Raw genomic sequence first — 23,065 nt, 5'->3', positions numbered from 1 at the left:
TCTTTTACCAGCAGAAAGTCTGAATCGTATCTGTGCATTGTAAGAAAATAAGTGCAGAAAGTGGGTTAGGAAAGCGAGCCAGCATTTGAAGTCCAATCTCATGTCGTAGTCTCCTATGTGTGAAAAGCAGTTCCTGGGATGTACAGTATTCCCGGAATCCACGACTATCATGTTTCTCACTTAAAAAAAAAAAAAAAAAGCAAAGCCTGAGGTGTAACACACACACACACACACACACACACACAAAAAAGGCTCGTTTATCGGCACAGAGGAAGCTGAGAAGAAAAAAGCCTGACAAGTGAAAATATACCTGAAGGCCAAACTGTTAAAGACATTCTCCTTATCCAACCTCTCCCTCTTATACCACGTTAACGTCGCCGGTGATGTCAAGCCTCATTGTGCGAATGGGTGCTACTGACATTTGTCAATTTGAAAACTTTCACAAAGCACAAGGAGCACAGTCTTCGAAACCTATAAGGCAGGAAGTACAAAAACAAACCTCTTGCCACCCTTCCGGCCGGCCATCATGTCCATTCATGCGTGTCGGACTCACTTTCTGAACGTCGGTATGGATCCCTGCAGAGATCGTTTTGCAGACGCCCCGGATCCGTGGCTGTGCCCCGACAGCAAGCTGTCCGTCTCGAACGTAAACATCCCGTCACGGTCGTCGGGAACATCCAGGTGCTCGCCGTTACTCCACATGCCCGCCGCGACATCCATCGACTGGTATCTGATCTCTATGGTAACGCTGGTCTGAAAAAGGGAGAAAGACTTTGTCAAACTGTGTTTGCTTTTATGAAGAAGTTTGCATTTTCTTACATCCACTTCAAAGGGGATTTTTTTTTGGTCTGCACTTTGTTAGGAAATGTCATATCGTCAGAGTTTGGACGTGGATGGTATCGATTGCACTTCTGCACTTTCGCCTTCGAATCTACCTCACCTGCGCGTTGCGTTTTTACTCTTTAATTTTTGGAGACTATTTTTATCTTATTTTTTATTTATTTAAAAATTTTTGTTAATCTCTGGGTCGCTTGATCTCGCGGACTAGCATACAGCTAGCGTGAGACGGAAACGGGCTAGCTTGGGGCTAGCTTGGAGCTAGTGTATTAAAATGCCTTCAGACGACAGCGACGAACACAATGGCCTGCTGGAGAAGGCAAATAAGACAATCTCTGACCTAAGAAGGGATATTCGTCGTCTCTCAGAGGAGCTCCATGAGAAGGAATCGGTCATCTCTTGCTTCGCGACCCGTTTCCCCGAACTCTCCGCGGTGGTCATGAGAAGGCGCGCTCGTGAAATCCTGTCGGCGACAATGACGGCTGAGGCGGCTGGCCTCTCGGACACGGCGAAGTGGGATCCAATTGCCTGCCCGGGGCCATCCTGCTCGACACCGTTGCAGAGTGACACCTGGGTCAAGGTGGTGTCCCGCGGCCGGAGGGCCGGGGAGCAACCCCACCGCCCCCAACTGGTCCTGGGGAATCGGTTCGCCGCCCTGGCGAGTGAGTCTCCTGTTCCCATCACTGCACTACAGCAGTCGGAGACAGCGACTGCTGCGTCCGACGCTGGGGCTGTGCTCCCAGGGGCTCCCTCGGATTCCCCGCCACCCACGGCGACGACCTCGGCCGGGAACCCCATGTTGGGCGGGTCCGCCGGTGACACGGCCGTCCACTCACGCGTCGGGCTGCTCCGGGACGCGGTGTCCCGGTACAAGGGTGGTCGTCATCACCAGCATCATCGGCGACACTCATCGGTGTCATCCACCGTCTTCACTCGGCCTCGGCGGAGCCATCCTGGACAGTGGGGTCGTGAATCTTCCGCCGGTGGTGAGTCCCTTGGCGTTCCCTCCTCACGTCACCCACCGACCACCGTTATAATTGGCGACAGCACCATTAGACGTACTCACTATCCCGGCTGCGTCACCCGCTGTTTTCCCGGAGCGAAAGTCATGGACATAGTTAACATCCTTCCGGGTGTTCTTGACTCTCTGCCATCATCCATTACCCGGCTCATCGTTCACGTTGGGACAAACGAGACAATACGCCGACAGTCTGAGCAGACGAAGAGAGACTTTCACGCCCTCTTTGCCTTGTTAAGAACCTGCGGTCTCTCGGTCTGGGTGAGTGGCATTTTGCCGGCCTTGTCTCGCGGAGCCGAGCGCTTCAGCCGCCTTTTAAGCTTGAACACGTGGCTCCTACGCACTTGTGGCCACCTTGACTTTGCTTTTATTGACAACTTTAACCTATTCTGGAATCGCCCGTCTTTTTACCAGCCGGATGGTGTTCATCCGAACTCTCTTGGTAGCAAGATTTTAGCCGCTAACATCCACCATGTCGTAACCAATTCCACTCCCAGCTGACTCTTGTTTACCAATCATATTTCTTCTTCTACTCATAAACGCTGCAATGACAATGTCACTACCATCACTTACAGGCCAATACCAGCCGCTCACAGTACCACCACCCTCACTAGCTCCCCCTGCAGGCCCTCATTATCATTACCACTATCGGACAATTTTCCCATTGAAACCATCACCGGCAGACGCTTCCCTTGCACACACAAACAACGTGGTTTTAACAGTGGTAATCTAGTATATGTTAATACTGCTCATTCGTACCACCATGAGCGCACGTCCAGCACAATAATTAATCTGGCCGTGCTGAACGTGCGCTCCCTTTTAAACAAAACTTTTATCATAAACGACCTGATTTTAGACAATAATTTACATGGTATACTTTTGTCTGAGACATGGCTTGGTACAGATGCTCCAGTTGCTCTCAACGAGGCTTGCCCACCGAATTTTAACTTTTTATTTTCTACAAGGGATGGCAAAAGAGGAGGCGGGACTGCATCAATTTTTATTAATACTCTTTTATCAAAGGAGATCATTTTTAGCAGCTATTTATCGTTTGAACACCATGCCTTTGTTTTTAGCAGTCCCCCTATTCTCTGCATTACCGTCTATAGACCTCCCCATCATTCCACTTCTTTTATTACAGAATTTTCAGAATTCTTATCCATTTTATATTCCAGTTATAACAGGATATTAATAACTGGCGATTTTAATATACACATGGACAACATCTCGGACCCACTATCCAGAGATTTTTCAAACCTTTTAAACTGCTTGGATTTTAAACAGCACGTCTTGCAGCCAACTCACAACAGAGGACACACCCTGGATTTGGTTATAACCTATGGCTTGTCTGCTGGTGTGTCCTCTGTTGTTGACTTGGCAGTGTCAGACCACTACTGTGTCTATTTTAACATCGCCAGTTTTAACCATCTAGCAGTCCCGGTCAGAACAGTGAAGAAACGCTACCTATCTTCTAAGGTGGCAGCAAATTTTATCGAGATCTTAAAAAACACTCCTGCTGACATTTTACCTGCACCCTGTGATCTTATTGTTGACAATTTTAACCTACATCTTAAATCATCATTAGATTCAGTAGCTCCACTTTTAATTAAAACAACAAAAACAAAGACTGTACCCCCGTGGAGAAACAATGCTATCAAAATATCAAAGAGAAAATGCAGGAGTGCAGAGAGGAGGTGGAGAAAAAGTAAACTTACAGTACACTATGAAATTTTATGCGAACAACTGAAATCTTACAATAAAACAGTAAAACTGGCAAGATCTTCCTATTTCTCAAACCTCATTACAGTCAATAAAAACAACCCCAGGGTTCTCTTCTCCACCTTTGAACTTTTAACTAGTTCTGATTTTAATAAGTCCCCACAGAGACCAACAGATGCTCTCTGTGAGGACTTTGCAGACCACTTCAGAAGTAAAATCGATGACATAAGATCCAGTCTTTTAGCCCGTCAAAACACAAGTTTTAATAAACCCGGACAATCATATTTACATGAGGAAACACTGGAAAGTTTTGCCCTGGTTGATGCAAGGACACTTGTTCGAGTTTTCTCCCAGGTAAACCCAACAACCTGCCTTTTGGATCCAATTCCCACATTTCTTTTTAAGACATTTTATGGATTTTTTGAAGAACAAATTTTAAATATAGTCAATTGCTCTCTTCAGACAGGCGTCTTCCCCGCTGCCTTTAAAACGGCGGTGGTGAAGCCCCTTCTGAAGAAGAGCGGTTCTGACCCGAGCGTTTTTAATAACTACAGACCCGTATCCAACTTACCGTTTTTAAGTAAGATTTTAGAAAAACTGGTTTTCATCCAGTTGAATCATTTTTTAAATACAAATAATATTTTGGAGAAATATCAATCTGGTTTTAGGATGAACCACAGTACGGAGACTGCTCTTTTAAGGATCTTAAATGATATTAGGTGCACTGCAGACGTGAGAAAACTCACAGTCTTGGTGCTACTGGATCTAAGCGCTGCTTTTGATACAGTAGATCACCAAATTTTATTAAATAGACTTAAAAATCTAGTGGGCATCTCTGGTACTGTTTTTGACTGGTTTTATTCCTATCTCACAGACCGATATTTCTTTGTAAGTATGGATACTTGTTCCTCTAAAACTCATGAAATTAAATGTGGGGTTCCTCAAGGTTCGATTTTAGGCCCCTTACTTTTTAATCTTTATATGCTTCCCCTCGGGGATGTCATCAGGGGACACGGCATCAGCTTTCACAGCTATGCTGATGACACGCAGCTGTATATTGCCGTGTCTCCTGATGACACAGGACCCATTGATACCCTTTTAAATTGCATTTTAGATATCAAGTCATGGATGGCAGATAATTTCCTACAGCTCAATGAGGACAAGACTGAGGTTTTAGTTATCGGTCCCGAAGGTCAGAGAGAGAAGCTTTTACCAAAACTACACATTTTTAATCCCTCACACTGTGTGAAGAACCTTGGCGTCATTTTTGACTCTGAGCTCAGTTTTATTCCTCATATTAAAAATGTAACCAAGATTGGTTTTTATCACCTTAAGAATATCGCCAGAGTCCGCCCGTTTCTCTCTCAGGCTAACACGGAAGTGCTGATGCATGCCTTTATTTCCTGTCGTTTAGATTACTGTAATGCCCTGCTCTCTGGCCTCCCGAAAAAGAGCATTTCACCACTGCAACTACTGCAGAATTCAGCCGCTCGGGTGCTGACGAGAACCAGAGGGCGGGAGCACATTACGCCAGTTTTGAAATTGCTGCATTGGCTCCCTGTGTGTTTCAGGATCGATTTTAAAGTACTTTTATTAGATCTTGAGGTCCTCTGGCGCCGGCCTTTTATTTATTCCAAGGGTGAGGACCAAAATGCATGGCGAGGCTGCATTCAGCCATTTTGGTCCTCACCTTTGGAATAGCCTGCCAGAGGATGTCAGGTCTGCAGAGACTGTTGATATTTTTAAGAGGAAGCTCAAGACACACCTTTTTAGTTTGGCTTTCAACAACTTTTAAATAATTTATCTTTTCTTTTGATTGAAGATAATTCTATGTTTTGCTTTGAATGTTTTAAAGCACTTTGAGTTGCATTTTTATGTATGAAAAGTGCTATATAAATAAAATGTGATTGATTGATTGATATCGGCTTCTAGAATACTAATTGGCGTTAAAAAGTTATTGGGTTGGTCAAATTAGCTTGAAGCTCTCCTTCGTTGTTGATGTTGTTTTAATGGGCAAGCAACTATAACCATGCAGTTCTATTTCCTTTTTAATTGTCACCCTACTAAAATCCTGTAATAAAAATGATTAGGGCCTGACCAATTAATTGACCGACTAATTTAACCGTGGCTAATGCTAGCTCTTTTCAAATCGGAAAAAACTGCCTATTTTGTAATTGATGTAATTAATTTATTTTTTAACACATAACAACAAAACAAGTTAAACAAATAATATAGGATTATGTCCTGCCTGTAATTCATATCTTTCTATCTATCTATTATTGTAAATGTTATGGGAACAAAATGACATTACATTTGTTCTGCATTTTTCCAATTAATCACGATTAATCTGTTATCAGAATTTTACGATGCCAAATAATGGAATCGGGATTGGCCTAATAAAAAAAATCCCGACCGGTCGGGCCCTAGAAATGATACTAATATTTTAGTAGTTAAAAAAGATTTACTCACTGTCTTCTGCACTCCTGCTGTTTATGTATTTCTGTCTTTAAAGCTGTAAATGTACTTTTATCTCTCAATTCATCTGCTCCACTATTCTTCCTGGCACTGTTGCAGTTACAAAGAATTTAAAGCACCTAAAGACTAACTCACGACTTTTTTAATTGTGTGTGAAAACAGCTGTCATTATAGGAAATGGACTGGGTTGATGCTGTAAATCCACGGGGGCCTGCTAGGGGAAATTTGGTTATGAGTAGTTTCAAATCTTCTTCAGAATCAATGGTGACAATATAATTCGTCTTTGGTGTCCCTTTGGGGGTTTTTTTTTGAGTGGGTGAATATTCTTCTGTCTTTTACTTAATTTTTATTACAGCCAATTTATTGTAAGCAAAAGACGGATGAGAGGAAAAATATGCAGCGAGCGAATGTTTTCTTTTCGCTCCCTCCCTTTATCGCTTCCTGGGCTTTTTCCTCATATTCTCACCATACAGGGTAATCAGTCTAGTTTTATTTTGTGTTGCTACAGCAACCACACCAGTGCACATTTGCAAAAGAAAGCGTTAACCTTGAGCCTCGTTTCTGCGCAGCGTTCAAATTCTTCTTAATTGTCGGTACGCGCGCATGCAGCCATTTCATGCGTGCATGTTAAGTCTTAAAGCGCTAGCGCGGCGTGCGTTATCACAGCACGTCCGCATCCTCCATCACAACTCCGCGGCGCTGGAAGGCCTTAAATCTGCCTCATCCTCACACTAATCTTCGGTCCTTTGCCGCGCTAAAACAAGTTTTCCTCAAGAGCTATAATTACCGGTTAGCAGGATACAATTAAGCTGCAGTTGCTTAGAGACCGATCCATTTTTACTTTGTTAAAACTTGAGCCATATTGAAAGAGCTACTTTCCTGCTAACACCTTGACGTGAGCTTCGGTGAGAAATCAGTCTGATAACAGAAAAAAAGCCAGGATATGGTAAGAAAAGAAAAAAAAAAAAAAAAACAAGCAGCATTTTAAGGAACCCACCAAGACGGTAAAGTGCATTAAGATTGTGCTGTTGAAACACTAAAGAATGAAATAAATTCAGACCCTAATGTACTGTAGGTAAGCACATCACAGCATATCATTGCAATCCCAAGATGTCATGTAAATACGCCCCCTGGTGAGCAGTACACAGTCAACGCAAGGAATTTAATTAAATGTGAGTAAGTGGGCCACAACAACATAAAAAAAAAATAATAATAATTGGCGACCGATGAGCACTTGTGCTGAAAAATAAGCTAGATCTCACCCATCCTGAATGAGGCACATTTTGTGTCTGATAAATCTTATTTGAGTTAAGATGCTGCTAAAAGTCTGAATATCATTAAAAAAGTGAGAAAATGTTGAAAATATTCACACAGTTCGCTTTGGGCTGTTTTCGTCAGTTGGCATGCACAGTTGCTTTCGTATCCTGTGCACTCGTTTTTTTCCATTAAATTCTGGTCTCATAAAAAGACATACTCGAAGAGAAAAAAAACAATATGAGCTTGCTCAACTTTAAACAGGCAAAAATAGCAGTGAATCTAGACTCACGTTTATGGACGTGTTGTTGTCGTCTATGAGCGTGTCGGTCAACTCGAGTTGCCCCTCCTCCGCCACCTTCTGGAGCACCATGCAGAAAGTCCCCACCGATCTGTGAAAACACAACAATCAATACACACCATTATGTATTGGTGTCCTCCATCACAAGTTCTCCTGCTGCAGACTGTAAGGACATGATCATTAGTACGGTGCATTCTAATGCCTGTGCTTTCAAACCTTGCGTGGGGTGAAGGTGAAAAGTGTGGCAATCATGGCCGCCGATGTGACAGGGGTCTGCGGTTTTTGTCCTCGGCTCATTTTCAACTTGTTACGGTTTAAAAGCAGCAGCAGCTCAACATGACACATGGACACAGCCATAATAATAAAAACTCTAGTTGGCTTGTATAGCCAAAGATGGACAAAACAACAACTGAAGACGCTCACAGAGAAAAGAGAACTGAGCAGCTTATTTGAATTCATTGTACCAACGTATATTGGCAACATTTAAGCACATTTGCAACCAAAACATTGGAAGACATGCTGACTTCCTTATTCCATTTGCGTGTAGCATAACAGCTAAATGCCACTTCACCGTGTGTGTTTGGAAACCTGGGCTCCCTAATTGATCCGAGTCAATTAGTGAAGCCCGGAGTACTGCTTCAACTTGATGGAACGGATTGTGGCTCGCTAGAGGCTTTGCTGCACATTTTCACCCAGCGCCCACCCCCCCCCAACCAGAAACGACCTTCTTCCTCCTCGTTCGACAAATCCTCGCAAAGACTTACTGTGCACCGCAGCCAAAGCAGACGGCGTAATAAATGATTGTTGGAACTCATCCGATCATTGCCTTCATCAAGCAGACTTGATTGTGAAACATGCGGATCCCGCTGAGAATCATTCCTGCTTTGCTGCAAGCCTGGACCGCAATGAGCCCAGTGCTACTTTTCTTGTTTAACTGGGTTGACGATATATGCGCACACGGACGCGTTTTAACACTGTGGTCATCAAGAAACAAACGGCGTCGTAAAATCCACGAGGAAACAACTCATCCTATACAAATACGACAGTCATTTGTTGCGTCAACAGGCCTATAAGTTATTTCATTAGGTTTGAAAAAACAGCATTGAGCCTTTGATGAGAAGATGACTACTTTCTATTTAAAGCGTGCAAGACAGCTAATTCCCCAAAGCCTTCAACATGTTTGGCACAAATGTGCACTTTGTAGACACACTGAAGATCTTATTACTTGCCTCTGGACAAGTGACTAAATGGATTAGGACTCCTCGAGTTGTGCTCATAATTAAATCAAATAGAGTCAAAACATTCCCGTTAAAGACAGTTTCTGCCTCCAAAAACATGGCTTCATTGTTACCAAACCGGATAATTAGGCATACTGTAAACATACAGTCCAACTGCGTGCATACTCGTCTTCACATAACATCGAGTCGCCATTGAGTTGGCCAATTAGAGCTGTTGAATAATTGAAAGCGTTTCCCCCAAAAGTGATGTCAGCCCACAAACCAACGAGTGTACGAGGAACACACAGTGCGGCGGCAGCCTCGCACACACACTAACATGTGACTTCCCATATAGGATGGCGGACATCCATTGGAAGAGTCATCGGACGATGCGCGCAAAACGATCACCCGACGGCATAAAAGCCCGCAGGGAACGATAATATCAGAAAGCAAGTGTGCGCAAACAATAGTTTAAGCACTTAGCATGCGTGCCAGCAAAATATGGGTATCATGGTCGTGCAATGACTAATAGAGGGGAGGCTGAATTGCACACACACACACGCACACATAGAATAAATACAGGGAGCACTTAGGACAAAAGTGGTGGGGATGGAAAACAGGAAGCAAAGTTGTTGGATTTGGATTTTCAGTGTTAAATGATATTGCTGGATAATGCTTCAACTTGCTCAGATAAGCGGATTTTTTTATTATTATTATTTTTTTGCATAGACGTGGGATGAATCCCATCTCATTTAGACAAGACTTGAAAGTTATACGAGGTGTCTATAGTCTATTTACCATCCAACACCCTTTGGGGGGGGGGGGGGGGGGGGGGGGGGCTTATATTACAAAACCAATTTTATCAATAAGGTACTTGAAATACACAATGCATGTGATTAAAAGCTTTGATAACTCGATTCCGAAAAGCGATTGTTGAAAGGTTTGATTCCCCATTCATGTCCTCATTGGGCTTTTTTATGAACACACATCCTCTGTAGCAGAAAACCGGCCGTAAAAGCACAACTGTCGTGGCGGAATAGAGCGCAGACCATCGCGCACCACTGCTTTCCCAATGCGCCGTGCCGGTGCTGCCGAACGTGCGGTCAGCGGACGCCGCACACTGCTGGTTGCGATCGTGGCGAAGCACTTCACTCTCGAGGGATCAAGTGATTTGTCAAGGCTATTTCTAGTCTCTCGAGTCATGAAAATACTGAGAAGTGAACTGAGGAATGAGTGGCCAATACAAGTCGGTGCGCCTGCTGATTTTCATTTCCCGTTTTCCACTTTGGAAACCCTGCACCGGAAGAAGAAAAAAAAAAAATGACGGGACAATTACTAGCGTCCTTCTGTTGAACTGACACGACATCTGTCAGACCAGTCTTTCGCTCTGCAATGTTGTCAGTGGACACTCACACGGTCTAATAAAGTAAGGGGACATGTGGGGACGATGAACGAGCAGCTGCGAAAGTCTAGTTGCATTTTTTAAAGGCGGAGCCTATTTCGATGAATCCCTGTTTACCAACAGACACTGGTAAAAACTGTTGCGTCAACACCTGACACAAATTGAATGGATAACCCAGTATTGGGTCCAAAAGGGACCCAGCACATTGGGTTGAGGTTATCAGTATAGCTATGGTTAAAAATAACACTCATTTAATTAGCAACATTTTCGACGAAGAATCAACTCACTTAAGTTACTCTGATGTGTTTGTTCGTTTTGACACCAAGATGCCCTTCCTAACACGATCCGCACAATTTCTGTGGTTCACGTTTTGAACTGTGATCCCTGTGTCAATTTCAAAATTTCAAAATGGTGACAGATCCATATTAACCCAATCCCAGGTCAAGGAAACCCAATCTGCTCAAAATCCACAGCTGCTAGGAAAACCACGCAGCATTTTTTAGTGTCACTCCAAATGGCATCGATACGTCACCAAAACAACAACGGGCAAATACTGTAAATCACGGCAGCAAATATCAATAGCTGTGATGTTTCTCATTAGTCAGTACGCCAATGCAGTGTTCAATCAAATGCACTTTGTGATTAAAGCATCGTCCATCATGGGAGTGATCTGATTTGTCACAAGACCGCCGGGTGAGAAATGGACTCATAACTGTCCATCTAATACACCTTTCGTCAAATCAATCATGCGGCTTTCAATTGTGAATCGTGGCATTATGAAGGAAGGTGAGAAGCAAGATTATGTTTAAATACTGCGGTTGCGGTTTGCACTCCACTGCACAAACAAGTGAGTCCGTTGAGCACAAGCTCCGTTCCACTTTGGCTGCAAAACGTGGCGAGCCATTTAGAAGTGAGAAGATGAACGCGGCGTTACCTGTTGCTGAAGACTTTGCTGTAATTGTACACTTGGATCTCCAGCATCTCGCTGCCATCCAGCCTGCTCGCAACCGGCCATCGAAACATCTGAAGAAGACACACATGGGCGGTCAGCAGCAGAAGCGCTTTTGTCACTCTTGGGGCGACATTTCATGACAGCGGAACCTCTGAGGTCGGTTCGTTGAAAAGAAAATCATTTTTTTTTAATCCTGCTCATTTTAAATGACATATACAGCTGATATATTTTCAATTTGTCTTTATTAGTATTTTTCCTTGAATGCATACATGCACATTATGTACATTACATTAGTCTGTCTTCTGTTGCTTTGTTCTGGCTTGATGTGATGAGGAAAAAAAATCCAAATCAAAATGAAGCTTTTTCTTTCAAGCATCATTAATATGATCCTTCAGTAGATTTCTCATTTGGCGTCGTCGCCATTGTGCGGTTACATTTTAGCAGACACCATGAGGGGCGGAAGGGATGAAGGTTGAAAAGGTGATTTAAAAGTCATTAAAAGTCTCCCGCTGATGTAGGCCACTCATTCAAGAAAACACCGCAGGCTTTCAGGCAGGCTATCAATCAGGCCTTTGTTCACCCCATTAACCAAGTCCTGGGGTTCCCCCAACTGTCTCTGTAATGGAGCCACAAACTGTACATGTGCACGGCGGCCATGTTTGATGGAACACGACGCATGCGGCGGAAATTGAGCAACGGATGCGCACAAGCACAGCTGACTTTGTCAACACGTATAGACAACGGATGACTAGCTTAATTTCCCCAGAGCCAAAAAGACCGCACGCCATTGACAATAAATACAGTACATGTGCTGTATGTGTTGACTCTCTTCCTAACACACACGCACGCCCACGCACGCGCGTGTGTGAACTTGGTGCTCCTCCCTGCAGAATGTTGCTTTCATCACGTGTGTCTCAGGGTTTGCCTTTGCCTTCAACCATTGAGTGCAGCACTCAACAGCACAAGAATCCAGAATGTACGGAAATTGTTTTTTTTTTTTTTTTTTCTGTCACCATGACGGTCCTTACGTTGTTGGTAGGATTTCTGTCACCAAGCAACAATTAGAGGAAATGCCGCGCATTTTTTGTGGTTCACTATTCACAAATTCACCTATTTGCAGACTAACTCTATTCGTATTTTTTGGGGTGATCTTTCCGAAAGGCACTAAGATGCTGCCGGAGCCCCCTCGGAATAGGAATTGGTGTCTTGTCTGTTGGGGAGGAGCTACCTTTAGCCCGGGTTGTTAGTCTAAGTTCAAGAGTTTTTGTTGCGTGTACATGTATATGCACACCTTTTCCCCACAAATTTAAATCAAAGTCATTTCTTTTCATTTGAAGGATGTAAGATAATTTTGAAATGATACTCACTCAAATTGAGGGTCAGAGTCTGTAGTATATTTACAGTTGGAATTATTAATATGGGCAACTATTGTATGACCAATAATTTGCAAATAAATTGATTACACTGTACTCCCCTTTTTGAAGGTTATTAAAAAAATATATTTTAGGAAATTTACCTAAAAACATTCCTAATCCTTTGCATGGAAATTATGAAAAATTCCAATCATCTATCACAACCCCTTTTGCTGCAGCAATCAGAACACAAGCCCACCAGAAGACACTTTAATGACTACGTTTTCATGCAATAATGCTGCAACAACGCTTTGGCTGCTTGACTTTTAGATCTTTCTCTCTTTTCAGAGCCGCTCATTTCCATTCCAAGGTACCGCCCCACCCCCCCTTCCGTACTGTACGACGCGCAGCCTAATTGGAGGCATCAGGCCGCTCATTAAAAGTGACACAGGTTACAGTCTCAATAATCAGAAGCCCGGAGGCCACTGCCATCTATCACGGGAGCTAAAAGAGTGGCTTTTACTTCTGTGATCCCACACTGCAACTCTGTGCTGACCGTGTCACTCTTCATATTTGTTGCCATGGATACAGAGCACGAAGACACCTCTATGACTAATTACGAAGCATAAGCTTGAGTGACAACAGTTTGAGAGATCATTTTATATTTACAACAACCCGGCCCTTTATCTGGATAGTAAAAGCTTGTTTTGCAGTAAAAAAGCCTATGTCTTTTTTTTTTTTTTTTCTGTCTGTGAATTATTAAATGTGAAAAAGTGAATTCTCATTAGTCCATCAAGAACCTTCTCCGGCCACATACTTGTGATGGGGTGAGTACCGAGTTGAAAGCCGTGACCTCAGAGGTAGTAGAAGGCACATTCTTAGAAGAAGTGTCATTGTTATGAGGTAGTTGAATTCCTTTTATGTTTATACGACGCAGGGCATGCGCTCACGAGGAAGTAGAAACCACGTTCTCATCAGGCGCAAGTAGCCGCGTTTCACAAGGAGTATTAAAAACCACAATTCCCAAGACTCAATAGAGGGCATTTTCTTAGAAGTAGTTCCTTTTTTTCCCCCCCTTTCATTACCCTTGATAATATTCCATACATAACAGGTAAAATCAAGTCTACAACTCAATGGCCATTAAAATGTCATGAGTACATCGAGTGCACTGAAATAAAAGAAAAAAAAAAAAAATGCTGTAAAATGAATATGAGTACAGATATTATACTTCATGTGTTTGCTAAGCGCTAGGTAAACTCTCTCAAAATTGTAGATGGACAGCAGAAAAACTGTTAACTATAATCCTATTCAGCTGAGGACAGCAAATGGTGTCACGAAATCTGTCAAGACCCAGAATTCCTTCAGGGGGAAAAAAAAAAATTGCTGTGGTGCCCAGAGGATACAAGAAGTAGCTTTAATTAAAAAAAAAAAAAAATCTGCTGAGATAGAATTCCTCTCTTTGCTAGAATGCTATACCCCCACACTCGTTTGGCGCATTGTTACTGCTGAGTGGGACTCACGAAAGCAGAGGAAGTCCAAGCTACAGATGCTAAGTGACGCACTCAAACAGAATCAGCATAATGCTTCATTTTTTGGTCACCTGAAACTTTCAGCATACTCGTCTTGGCTGCATTCGCATTTTTCAGTCGATTTCCCTCCTGACTTAGACTGTCAGTGAAAATATTCTTCTGGGATCATCATTTATTGAGAATACTTCAGGAGAGCCAAAGCTGCAAACTAGCGCAGTTCGTAAATGACTGCTGGTCTGCTTACAGTATTCTCATTGCATTTGTGCTCTTTAAATGGTCAGTAGAGAGAAATGTGCCTCCATAGCGATAGTTCCTCTTTGGTGGAATAGATTTTTTTTTTTTAAGGAATTCCACGTATGTGGTTGTTTTGCTCACTTCATGTGAGCCGGCTAACCTGATCTAACTGAACTACATTCACTCAACATGATTAAAAAAAACAAAAAAACATTCAGACTTTCAATCTTGAGGCAACGTAAAGCTGCGAGGCTTCCGCTGAACGAGGAAGTGCTGGACTATACTGAACGTTTCTTACAGACAGTTGACATTTGTTCCCGAGCTATTTTAAACTTGAAATTCACACAAGCTCTAAAAGCATTCCTAGTTTCGTCTTGCGTTATGCAATTCCCACATTCCTATTTAAAAGTTAAACTGCGGCAGCTGTCAGCTCACCCGTGGAAAAAGAATATATTTGCACCATTATTTTTGCATGATGTCTTGTCATCTTTTACCATCTATGACTTGGTTTGCCACACACACGCACGCACGCACGCACACACTGGAGTGCAGCCAAGCCCCCAAACTTCCTACTACTTGCAGGCTTTGCTGTTCTCTGCTCTAGTTCTGTCTAACCAGTGAGGGGGAGGCACTAGCGCGTCGTAGCTAAAAGCTAAATCCCACCATGGAATGAATAATGAATGCACATTCCCCATCCAGGCAATCGGCATACTAGTTCAAAGGCGTTCTTGCTAGACCATGCATAAAGCAGCAAGACTCACAGCTCTCTGCTAATGCTCCCTCAACACCGGGGCGACGTTCAGCTTTACTGAGCCATCCCAGTGTTGCATCACTACACAGCTAAGGCAACGTTCCAGGATTTCCCCCATATATGTGACACCGGCATGATAAAGTACAAACCCCCCCACCACCCACATACAAACACCCAAGGTCGCAGAGGCCACTTGTAGTTGTTCCTCTGGACATGACGCTGAGTGATGCTAATGACTTCCCCGGCACGGAGAGCAACAAATGAGGCTGTCAAAAGAAATCAGAGATAGGCGCTCGGTTCAAGGAAGCAATCATGTCATCACAGATATTGCTGAGGCATTTCTAAACTTTTCTTGAGGATGCTCATGTTGCTACAAAAAAAAAAAAAAAAAAAAAACGGACTTCACAACACATATGAATGGTGTCAGTGTATATAGTATGTGGCTTGAACGTGGATAGAGGCGAACTAATCGGATTTTGCATTTGTGCCGGATTGTGGACGTTGCCAAACGCATGGACTCATTCATCCATTTACCTGATTGCAGCAAAAACAACCGCCTCGGCTTTCAGCAAAGGAAGCAAGCAGCACCTCTGTCTAAGAGCACTTCAGAGGCAAAATGTTTTTTCTGCGTACTTTGTACAAGCAAACGGAGACCAAAATGTTGGGTGGTGTCTCCTCACTTGTACGCATGAGAATTTAGTAGGCTGTTGCGCAAACATGAAAAATGCGCTCCAATAAGATTCATTGTTGGGGTTTCTATCAGAAAGCTGTTTTGTTGTCGACATATAGAGCTTTTGTGTCTTTTTTTTTTCTTCTTGGCTATCTACCATCATCCATGTCCAGAAGATCTAATTGTGTTGGTGTGTAGTCCTGGCCGTCATTTATGCAACATGTTCAACGGCAGAGTGTAAAAATTGAATTCCTCCTGAGGGGGACTCATAAATGAGACAATGCTTCTTCTTTTTTTTCTACCTTCAGCCTGCTTGGCTTCCACTGGCCGCACTCTGATCCTTTATCTCTTTCTCTCTCTCTCTCGTACTTCTTTTCTGCTCAATAGCCACTTTGCAATTTGGACACGCTTTTTTTTTTGTGTGTGACAAAACCCTGCAGGAATCCATATTTTCGCAGCATGCCAACAGTAAAAACACCCACCAGCGGCCTACAATGGGCCTCAGGTGAAAGGAGCTCAGCTCATTTTAGTGTTGTTGATAACAATAATGTTAATGCGGCATCACAATTTCCGCTTCAAGCATGCCGGAAAGCTATATAAAGGTGATTTGGAAATGTAATATGCTCTAATACGTTTATCACTTTGTTTGTAAATTATAAGTCTCGCTCTAATCTCATACAGCCCCGCGCACTTCTTTACAAGATTCAATTGCGATGTAATTAGTGACAATTGTCCCGTTGGCAAACCCCATTAAAGAGTGTCATTAGATTGAGTGCAAAAATCGATTTAATTAGCATTGCTTATAAACAAAACCGCGACGTATGTGAAATGAGGTCATCATCGGCTAAAATAGTCTGCCTTGCCGATGAATCCGAGCGACAACTGCCCCGCTGTCGCGACGGCGGGAGACAAAAAGAAACCAACCTCGTTAAAGTGAGCCTCCTCCTCACAGTTGGTCACCACGCGGCTGTAGAAGGACGACCCTGAAAAGGTAAAGATGAATTAAGACGTCAGGTTGGGCAGAGAGCCGCGCGGCAATAAACGGCATTGCTCCGACGAGCGCAATTAGTTGCTGGGTTTCCGTTGAAGAGGCGCTCTAGGACAGGTTTGACCTTTGGGGGGAAATACGGGTCACTCGTTAGGTAGCGTGCTGAAAGAGAGCCGTTTACAGTGGACAGAGCGCTATGCAAATGTTATTTTGGGTGAAGGCAGACAAATTATTTCAAAAGTTATGCTCTAATAGCGCCTTGTAAGCCCTGCAGTTAATTAGGACATGCACCCAGCCATGCGAATCATTTTCCGACAGTCATTTTTATTTTGTAAAGACCGAATTCGTGGCACCCGCCTTCTATTGGACGCTCAGGACGCACGTTACAATTTGAAGTGTCCAGTGAGTGTTTATTTAAACCCGAGGGTAGATTATTGGTCGCTGTCATGTGATTTAGGCGCGCACGCTGCACCTGGTTGTTTTGTGAGGCTGATGAATGGCGGCGGGCGTGCGCGCGCAATTGTCTTTGTGTCGTCGTTTGCTCTGTGCAGGTGATGTGTGTTTTTGCGCAGGCAGACAGTTCACGCTCGCACTCAAAACACATTTAGCAATAAGGACACGATGCGCCTGTGAAATTCGATCTCCTGCCACGTTGACCGTTAGACCAGACAGACTTCGTTTTTTTATTTAATGTATCCATCCGGCGCATTATTAGTCTGTAATCTTCCGCACATCTTCTTCACTCAACACTTTATAACACTGCGATGACATACAACCACTGCTGTAAGGAAAACCGATTTGAATTGGAAAACTGCTTTGGATTTGAAAAGATGCGAGTGCATCGAATTAACCGAATTGTTTCACGCAAGTCACGCATGTATCGAGACACGTATGAAACTTTTAGTCGACTGACCCGTCATGTTCCAAGCTCATATCCCCACAAACCCCCCCCCATTCTTTTAGATGTTTTTCCCCATTTTTAAATAAACACCACCTAGATGCCAGAGAGGATGAAACTATCCCTCCTACATTATTCAAAACAGAATCTCTGCTGCCCCCCCCTTTTTTTTTTTTTTTAATACCATCGAGACGTGGGTTTGTGAAAGTAGATGCTATGAGGCTTATGTAAGGTGTGCTCTTACAAACTAAAAGCCTGCTGCTAATCAGGTTGCGTGAGGCCCTTGCTGGCATGTGAAGTGACAGAACAGAGCAAAGAAATGCTCTGACTTTTTTTTTTTCTTCGTGTGGACGGACATGAAAGACGCTTTTATTTTTGTTTGATGCTGGATTCTTTTACGATTGAGGCTTCTGTGCCGTTACGTTGATTTAAAGTAGAAATGTTCTTTTTAAACTAGTTGAGAGACATGTTTTGTTGAATGCCAAAGCCCTGTCCAACAGAAAAATAGAAAAGTAGCGCATCGGTGTTTTCACGTGTTAAAAGATAAGATGAAGTCTAATCTGGAGTGGCAATGTAATTAACTTTTGAACTACATTCACTTGACTCGTGTCTGGCAGGCTGCAGAGCAACTGCTGAGCGTCAGCGTGAACAATTGAAGTTGCAGATAAGACGGTGGGCTCATCAAAGCCTCCGCCTTGGAATCGGTTAAATAGCAATGCCTGCTTTGCTCAATGCTCTTGTCTCTTATCAAATTAGCCCACGGTTTGGCGCCCGCTGACAAGATTGGCCAAGACGATGGATGGCGTTGCATGCTCTGGCTTAGTTTACAGCTATCATTCTTTGAAAATATGACCAAGGTTGACTCAGGATAATGTGAGGCCGCCACAGTATGGACATTCCGGACAGCCTTCAGGGATCTCGATTACGGTTGTTGACTCGTGCGAGTGAGCTTTGTTACTGCTCATTTTCTACCATTTTGTTCTGGGGCTTATTCGAGGCTTGACGCCACATCAACGTTGCCGAAGAAGGGAAAAACTTGCACATTCATCTTGCATAACAATCATGAAAAATTCACAATACACCGAAAATTACCAATCACTATGTATTTGTATGGTTTTGTATCAATTACATTCGAAAAAATCTCATGGCGCACCCTCCCTGTGGCACCCCACCTTGGCCCTATCTATTGCATTGAAGTGGAGGTATTGCCAATGTTAAACTTTTAATGAGTTCACATCGCTGACATTGATAGATGAAGGTACATTTGTAGGGGGGGAAAAAAAATAAAATCAAAATCGGACCAATTAAATGCAATTGGATAATTTCCCACGGTACACCCGATGATCTCCCATGGTCGGGAATCGCTGCAGTGCGGCTCGCTGCTTTGTATCCGAACCGAGGATGATTTTGACGGCATCGGATGGAGGAGCAATTTGGGTGTTGGAACAAAACAACAAAGCTGTTCTTTTAAATGGAAAGCGAGTGAACCGAAGACAGCTGCTCGTTTGATCAAGGCAGCGCAAGTCCAATTCCTGACTCGGGTGACACGCTGCATGTACTACTAAGAGCCGAGCGAGTTTGCTGCAGCGCGAGGCACAACAATATAACCTTCCATCCTTTCTGCACGCACGCACACACACACGAACACACACAGTGGCAGGAAAAAGGAAGGTGGTAATGTGACATAAACAATATTGATGCTGACGCTAATCAGCGAGTCAGATACAAGCTAGCCTGGCTTTGACAGCAAGACTAATTGCTTCTAAACTAAAGTTCTCTGACACACACACACACACACACACACATGCACACACACGCACCGTTGATGGCTGTAATTCCTGCGAGAAGCACAGATTCTTGTTTGTCCGACAAGAGGCTGCGGGTCAAGGCAAAGATAAAGGGGCTTTCAACAGGGGACTGTTTTGACTTGATAAGAATGATTTGGGTTCGGGAGCCTGGAAACGCAAACCTTTGCGAACGCGTCTCCTTCGTGGTCATTTTTGAAAACGACAGCGAGGAGCATTACGTAAGATGCTTTCTGATAAGGCTCAAGCTTTTGGTGCACACGTGCGTAGTTTTTTTTTTTAATGATGCTTTCGAACATTTTTGCAGGTTCTTGTTTGCGTGAGAAAAAAAACCTTCAGGGGTCATTGTTTTTGTTTTTTTTCCCATGCCTTAGTTCACGACTTAGTTTCCTATATGACCTATTGAATTCTATCAGTAAAGGGAACAATCTAAAAGGCTGAATGTAAATAGCGAAGTCATGAAAGTTAAGCCCTTCAACTGTCCTAATAATGTGAATATGAAACGGCATATGTACAGACGTCAGTCTACATTTAAGAAACGCTCCGCTTTTGTACTCTTCCGTGAAGCGTTTTAGACTGTCCTCAGTAACGCCACAATACTATACTTAAGGATAGTGGCGCTAAGCTGCACCGAGAACAACAACAAAACTGCACCTGACAACGGCTCTGTCTTATTGTAACCACAGATAAATCTGCGGGCGAGAGAAGTAACTAAAGCGGGCACGGCCACGTGTCGAGCAGCAATTTTATTAGAATGCCAGTCAACGTAAGAAAGTTCAATCAATATCTCCAGCGCGGCTAAGTGAAAGCACATCAAAAACTTGGATTGGTTGTCAACTAGTTTTAGGTGATTCCGGACGATATCTCCGGGCTGATGCGGTTGCACCCCGCAAGTTTTATTCACAACAAAGAGCAGGCAAGTAGCCAGAAAAGTGATCACCTACCACGAAACGTGACTTTGGCAATGCGGTCACCTTTCCCCCGGAGGTTGGTGACCGACTTGAGGTGAAGCATGAGGGCCATCATGAGTCCAGCGGGGCTGGGGGAGTAAGACCTTACTCCTCCACACGGGCAAACTTGAACCTGCTGCCTTTAGCTCTCCGGCGTTAAGCTGAAGCTGAGCCTCTCTTCCTGACTGGATCCTCCGCAATCCTAAATCCTTTTCCATGTGCGCGGCATGAAGATTCTATTGCGTTTTTTCTTTTCTTTTTTTCTTTAGTTTCGTGATTTTCTGTACGCGCACGGCAAAAGATGCGAGTTGACTGCGCAGGCTGCAGCATGCGTCGCGCATCTCCTCGCTGCTTGGGCGCGGGCAGAGAGTAGGTGGAGGAGGGCGTGTGCGTGTGTGTGTGTGTGTGTGTGTGTGTGTGTGTGTGTGTGCGTGTGTGTGCGTGTGCAAGCGTGTGCTTGTGCTGTAGCTTCCCAGTAATGAAGCAGTTCAACCCTGTGTGTCACTTTAGCACAATATCACTTCTTTAACTGAATGAAAATACAAAACAAGATGCATGGTCAAAAGAAAATCTGCCTTTCCAAATATTATAATTAGGGATGTGCATCCCTCCAATAAAAGACAATTTGATGCATTTCCAAATATGTGGGGTGAGATATGATTCAAGGACGGTTCATTTTCAAGTGGGACAATTAGGTACGATTCGGTGGATTACGATTCTATTCCATTCGACATCGTGCGGCTCAGTTCGGGAGGGTATGATGCAATGGGTTTCTTGTCATTTTACAATATGAATGAACTTGTCAGCATACACATACATACATACATATTAAGGTCGGAACAAAAAACGATTTGAATTGGAAATTTCATTTTGATTTAAAGATGCGAGTGCATCGGATCGAACTGAATCGTTCCACTTCAAAATATAGATAAGGTATGTTTATCAAATGGTCTTTCATTGGAAAGATATATCTTTGAAGGAAATTGCACGTTTACAGTACTGACATGTTCATTCATATCTATGTCAAATGACAACAAGGAAATCATTGCATCATACCCCCTTGAACGGAGCTTGAATCGTATCGCACCCAACCTATCGAGATACATATCAATCATTGGAGGGACGCATACCCTTAATATATATATAGATAGCATATATACATTTGTCTACATCTGCCCTGTGATTGGCTAGCGACCAGTCAGGGGTGAGCCCTGCCTCTCAACTAACATCATCTTGGCCAGGCTCCAGTTCACCCCGCTATTATCCAGTTCCATTTAATTGGGCTGGAAATTATTACTAGCAATAACGTGTCTTTCCACATCTATCCGTGCCAGCGACATATGCTACTGTTATGTACTGTTAATTCAGAAAGTTGAATTGATGTGATGAGGTTACTCAGTAAATACTCAGATTCCCTTAAGCTTGAGCGGTTTTGTATTTAATGAATGAGCGGAAAAAAAAGGAAAGGATTAAACGGTTAAGACAGATGCTGACCAGTTGCTAGGCAACCAATTTCCCACTTTGTCCATCAAGCAGAGTTCTGGTCATGCTGGAGTGAGATCAGGTCAACCTTGTCAACAGGACACTTCTTGCTTTTAATTTCACTTTATTTCATAAAATATGAATGTAGCCTTGTGATGATGCTTTTTCTTTAAAAATATGATTGGCCAGACAGACGCTTAATGCATCTTAAAATCTATGACGGAAAAAGAATGAAATAGATTTTGACCAGTAGACACAGGCGCAGGTACATTGCACTAGAGCTTTTGGTGTAAAAATCAAATACTGCGGTCATTAGCTTGGAGACGACGACAATTTAGCCTCCAATTGTGCATGATATACATACATACATTTTGAAATCCCATTTTCAAAACATCATTGATGATTTTAGTTGGAATGGTCAGAATAGGTAAAAACATGGAAATTTTAGATAAAAAACCCTTGTATAGAAAATGGATGGGGGGGGGGGGGGGGGGCATGTTCAAAACTGTAAAAGGAGACCGAAAGCTGACTACTCAAGGACAGACTGCAGTAAGAGTGCCTCAAAGCGCATTATGATGTACCCCTTGAGACCTCAACTTGCAAGAACAATGACAACGTCGGCTCACTTTTGACTCAACCCACGCTAGGTTCCATTTCAAATCACATTCTACAGTGCAGTGGGCTCTTTTGCTATGTATTTAATCGCCACAACAAGCTTTGGTTCTGCATGCGGTGGAAATGGTCGTTTTCCCACCGTGTACCGAGAAGTGTCCTATTTCCTTGCAGCGGCTTGTCTCTGTCTTTTCCCCCTCCCCGCTCGCACGTGTGTGTGTGTGTGAACTGACTTGTTGCGTACGCTCGTCCATGACATCATTCTTTTCATCCCTCAACACCTGATCAGGCTTGCATCAATTGCAGATAAGGAGTCAGACCAACAGAGGGGGGTGTTGGTCTGGAGTTGAAACACAGCGAGTCCAACTTTGCAGAAATGCTTTCAGGAGTCAGGAAGTGTCTACAATACAGTACTATCAATCTGGAGTGACTGTTATTTCTAACCTGTAAAATCCAGAGGATAAAATGTGAGGTATAACTTGAGCAGGTAGATCAATAACATGCTACTTTATGATAACTGATGCTAACTCGCCAGGCGCAACATTAGGTGCACATTTAAAGCAAACCTTTGGGCTACAGGTCAATTCATAAATAATTACAATTCAAAAAAGTTATATTT

At 43.3% G+C, this 23,065-nt stretch overlaps 1 protein-coding gene across 12 annotated transcripts in view; it reads right to left on the bottom strand.

Moving 5' to 3' along the window:
• Positions 1-20,713, bottom strand: part of otofa (otoferlin a) — a 48,628-nt gene extending 27,915 nt beyond the window's left edge. For 7 of the 12 annotated variants that reach the window (XR_015083984.1, XM_086019296.1, XM_086019295.1 and 4 more), the window contains exons 1-5: positions 20,347-20,713; positions 16,636-16,694; positions 11,158-11,246; positions 7,596-7,695; positions 554-753 (exon numbers count right to left, since the gene is read on the bottom strand). Coding sequence is in view for 10 of the 12 variants with exons in the window: in XM_086019296.1 (XP_085875422.1) it covers positions 554-753; positions 7,596-7,695; positions 11,158-11,246; positions 16,636-16,694; positions 20,347-20,428 (530 nt within the window). In the remaining 2 variants the exon portion in view is untranslated. The remainder of the gene's footprint in view (positions 1-553; positions 754-7,595; positions 7,696-11,157; positions 11,247-16,635; positions 16,695-20,346) is intronic. The other 5 variants (XR_015083983.1, XM_086019293.1, XM_086019292.1 and 2 more) reach the window with 1 other exon arrangement.
• Positions 20,714-23,065: the final 2,352 nt, after the last annotated feature.

The sequence above is a fragment of the Filicampus tigris genome, chromosome 20 (genome assembly GCF_054856515.1).
Source record: "Filicampus tigris isolate MCC_2025a chromosome 20, RoL_Ftig_1.0, whole genome shotgun sequence".
NCBI classification, from domain to species: domain Eukaryota; kingdom Metazoa; phylum Chordata; class Actinopteri; order Syngnathiformes; family Syngnathidae; genus Filicampus; species Filicampus tigris.
This window is presented reverse-complemented; position numbering and strand designations above follow the sequence as displayed.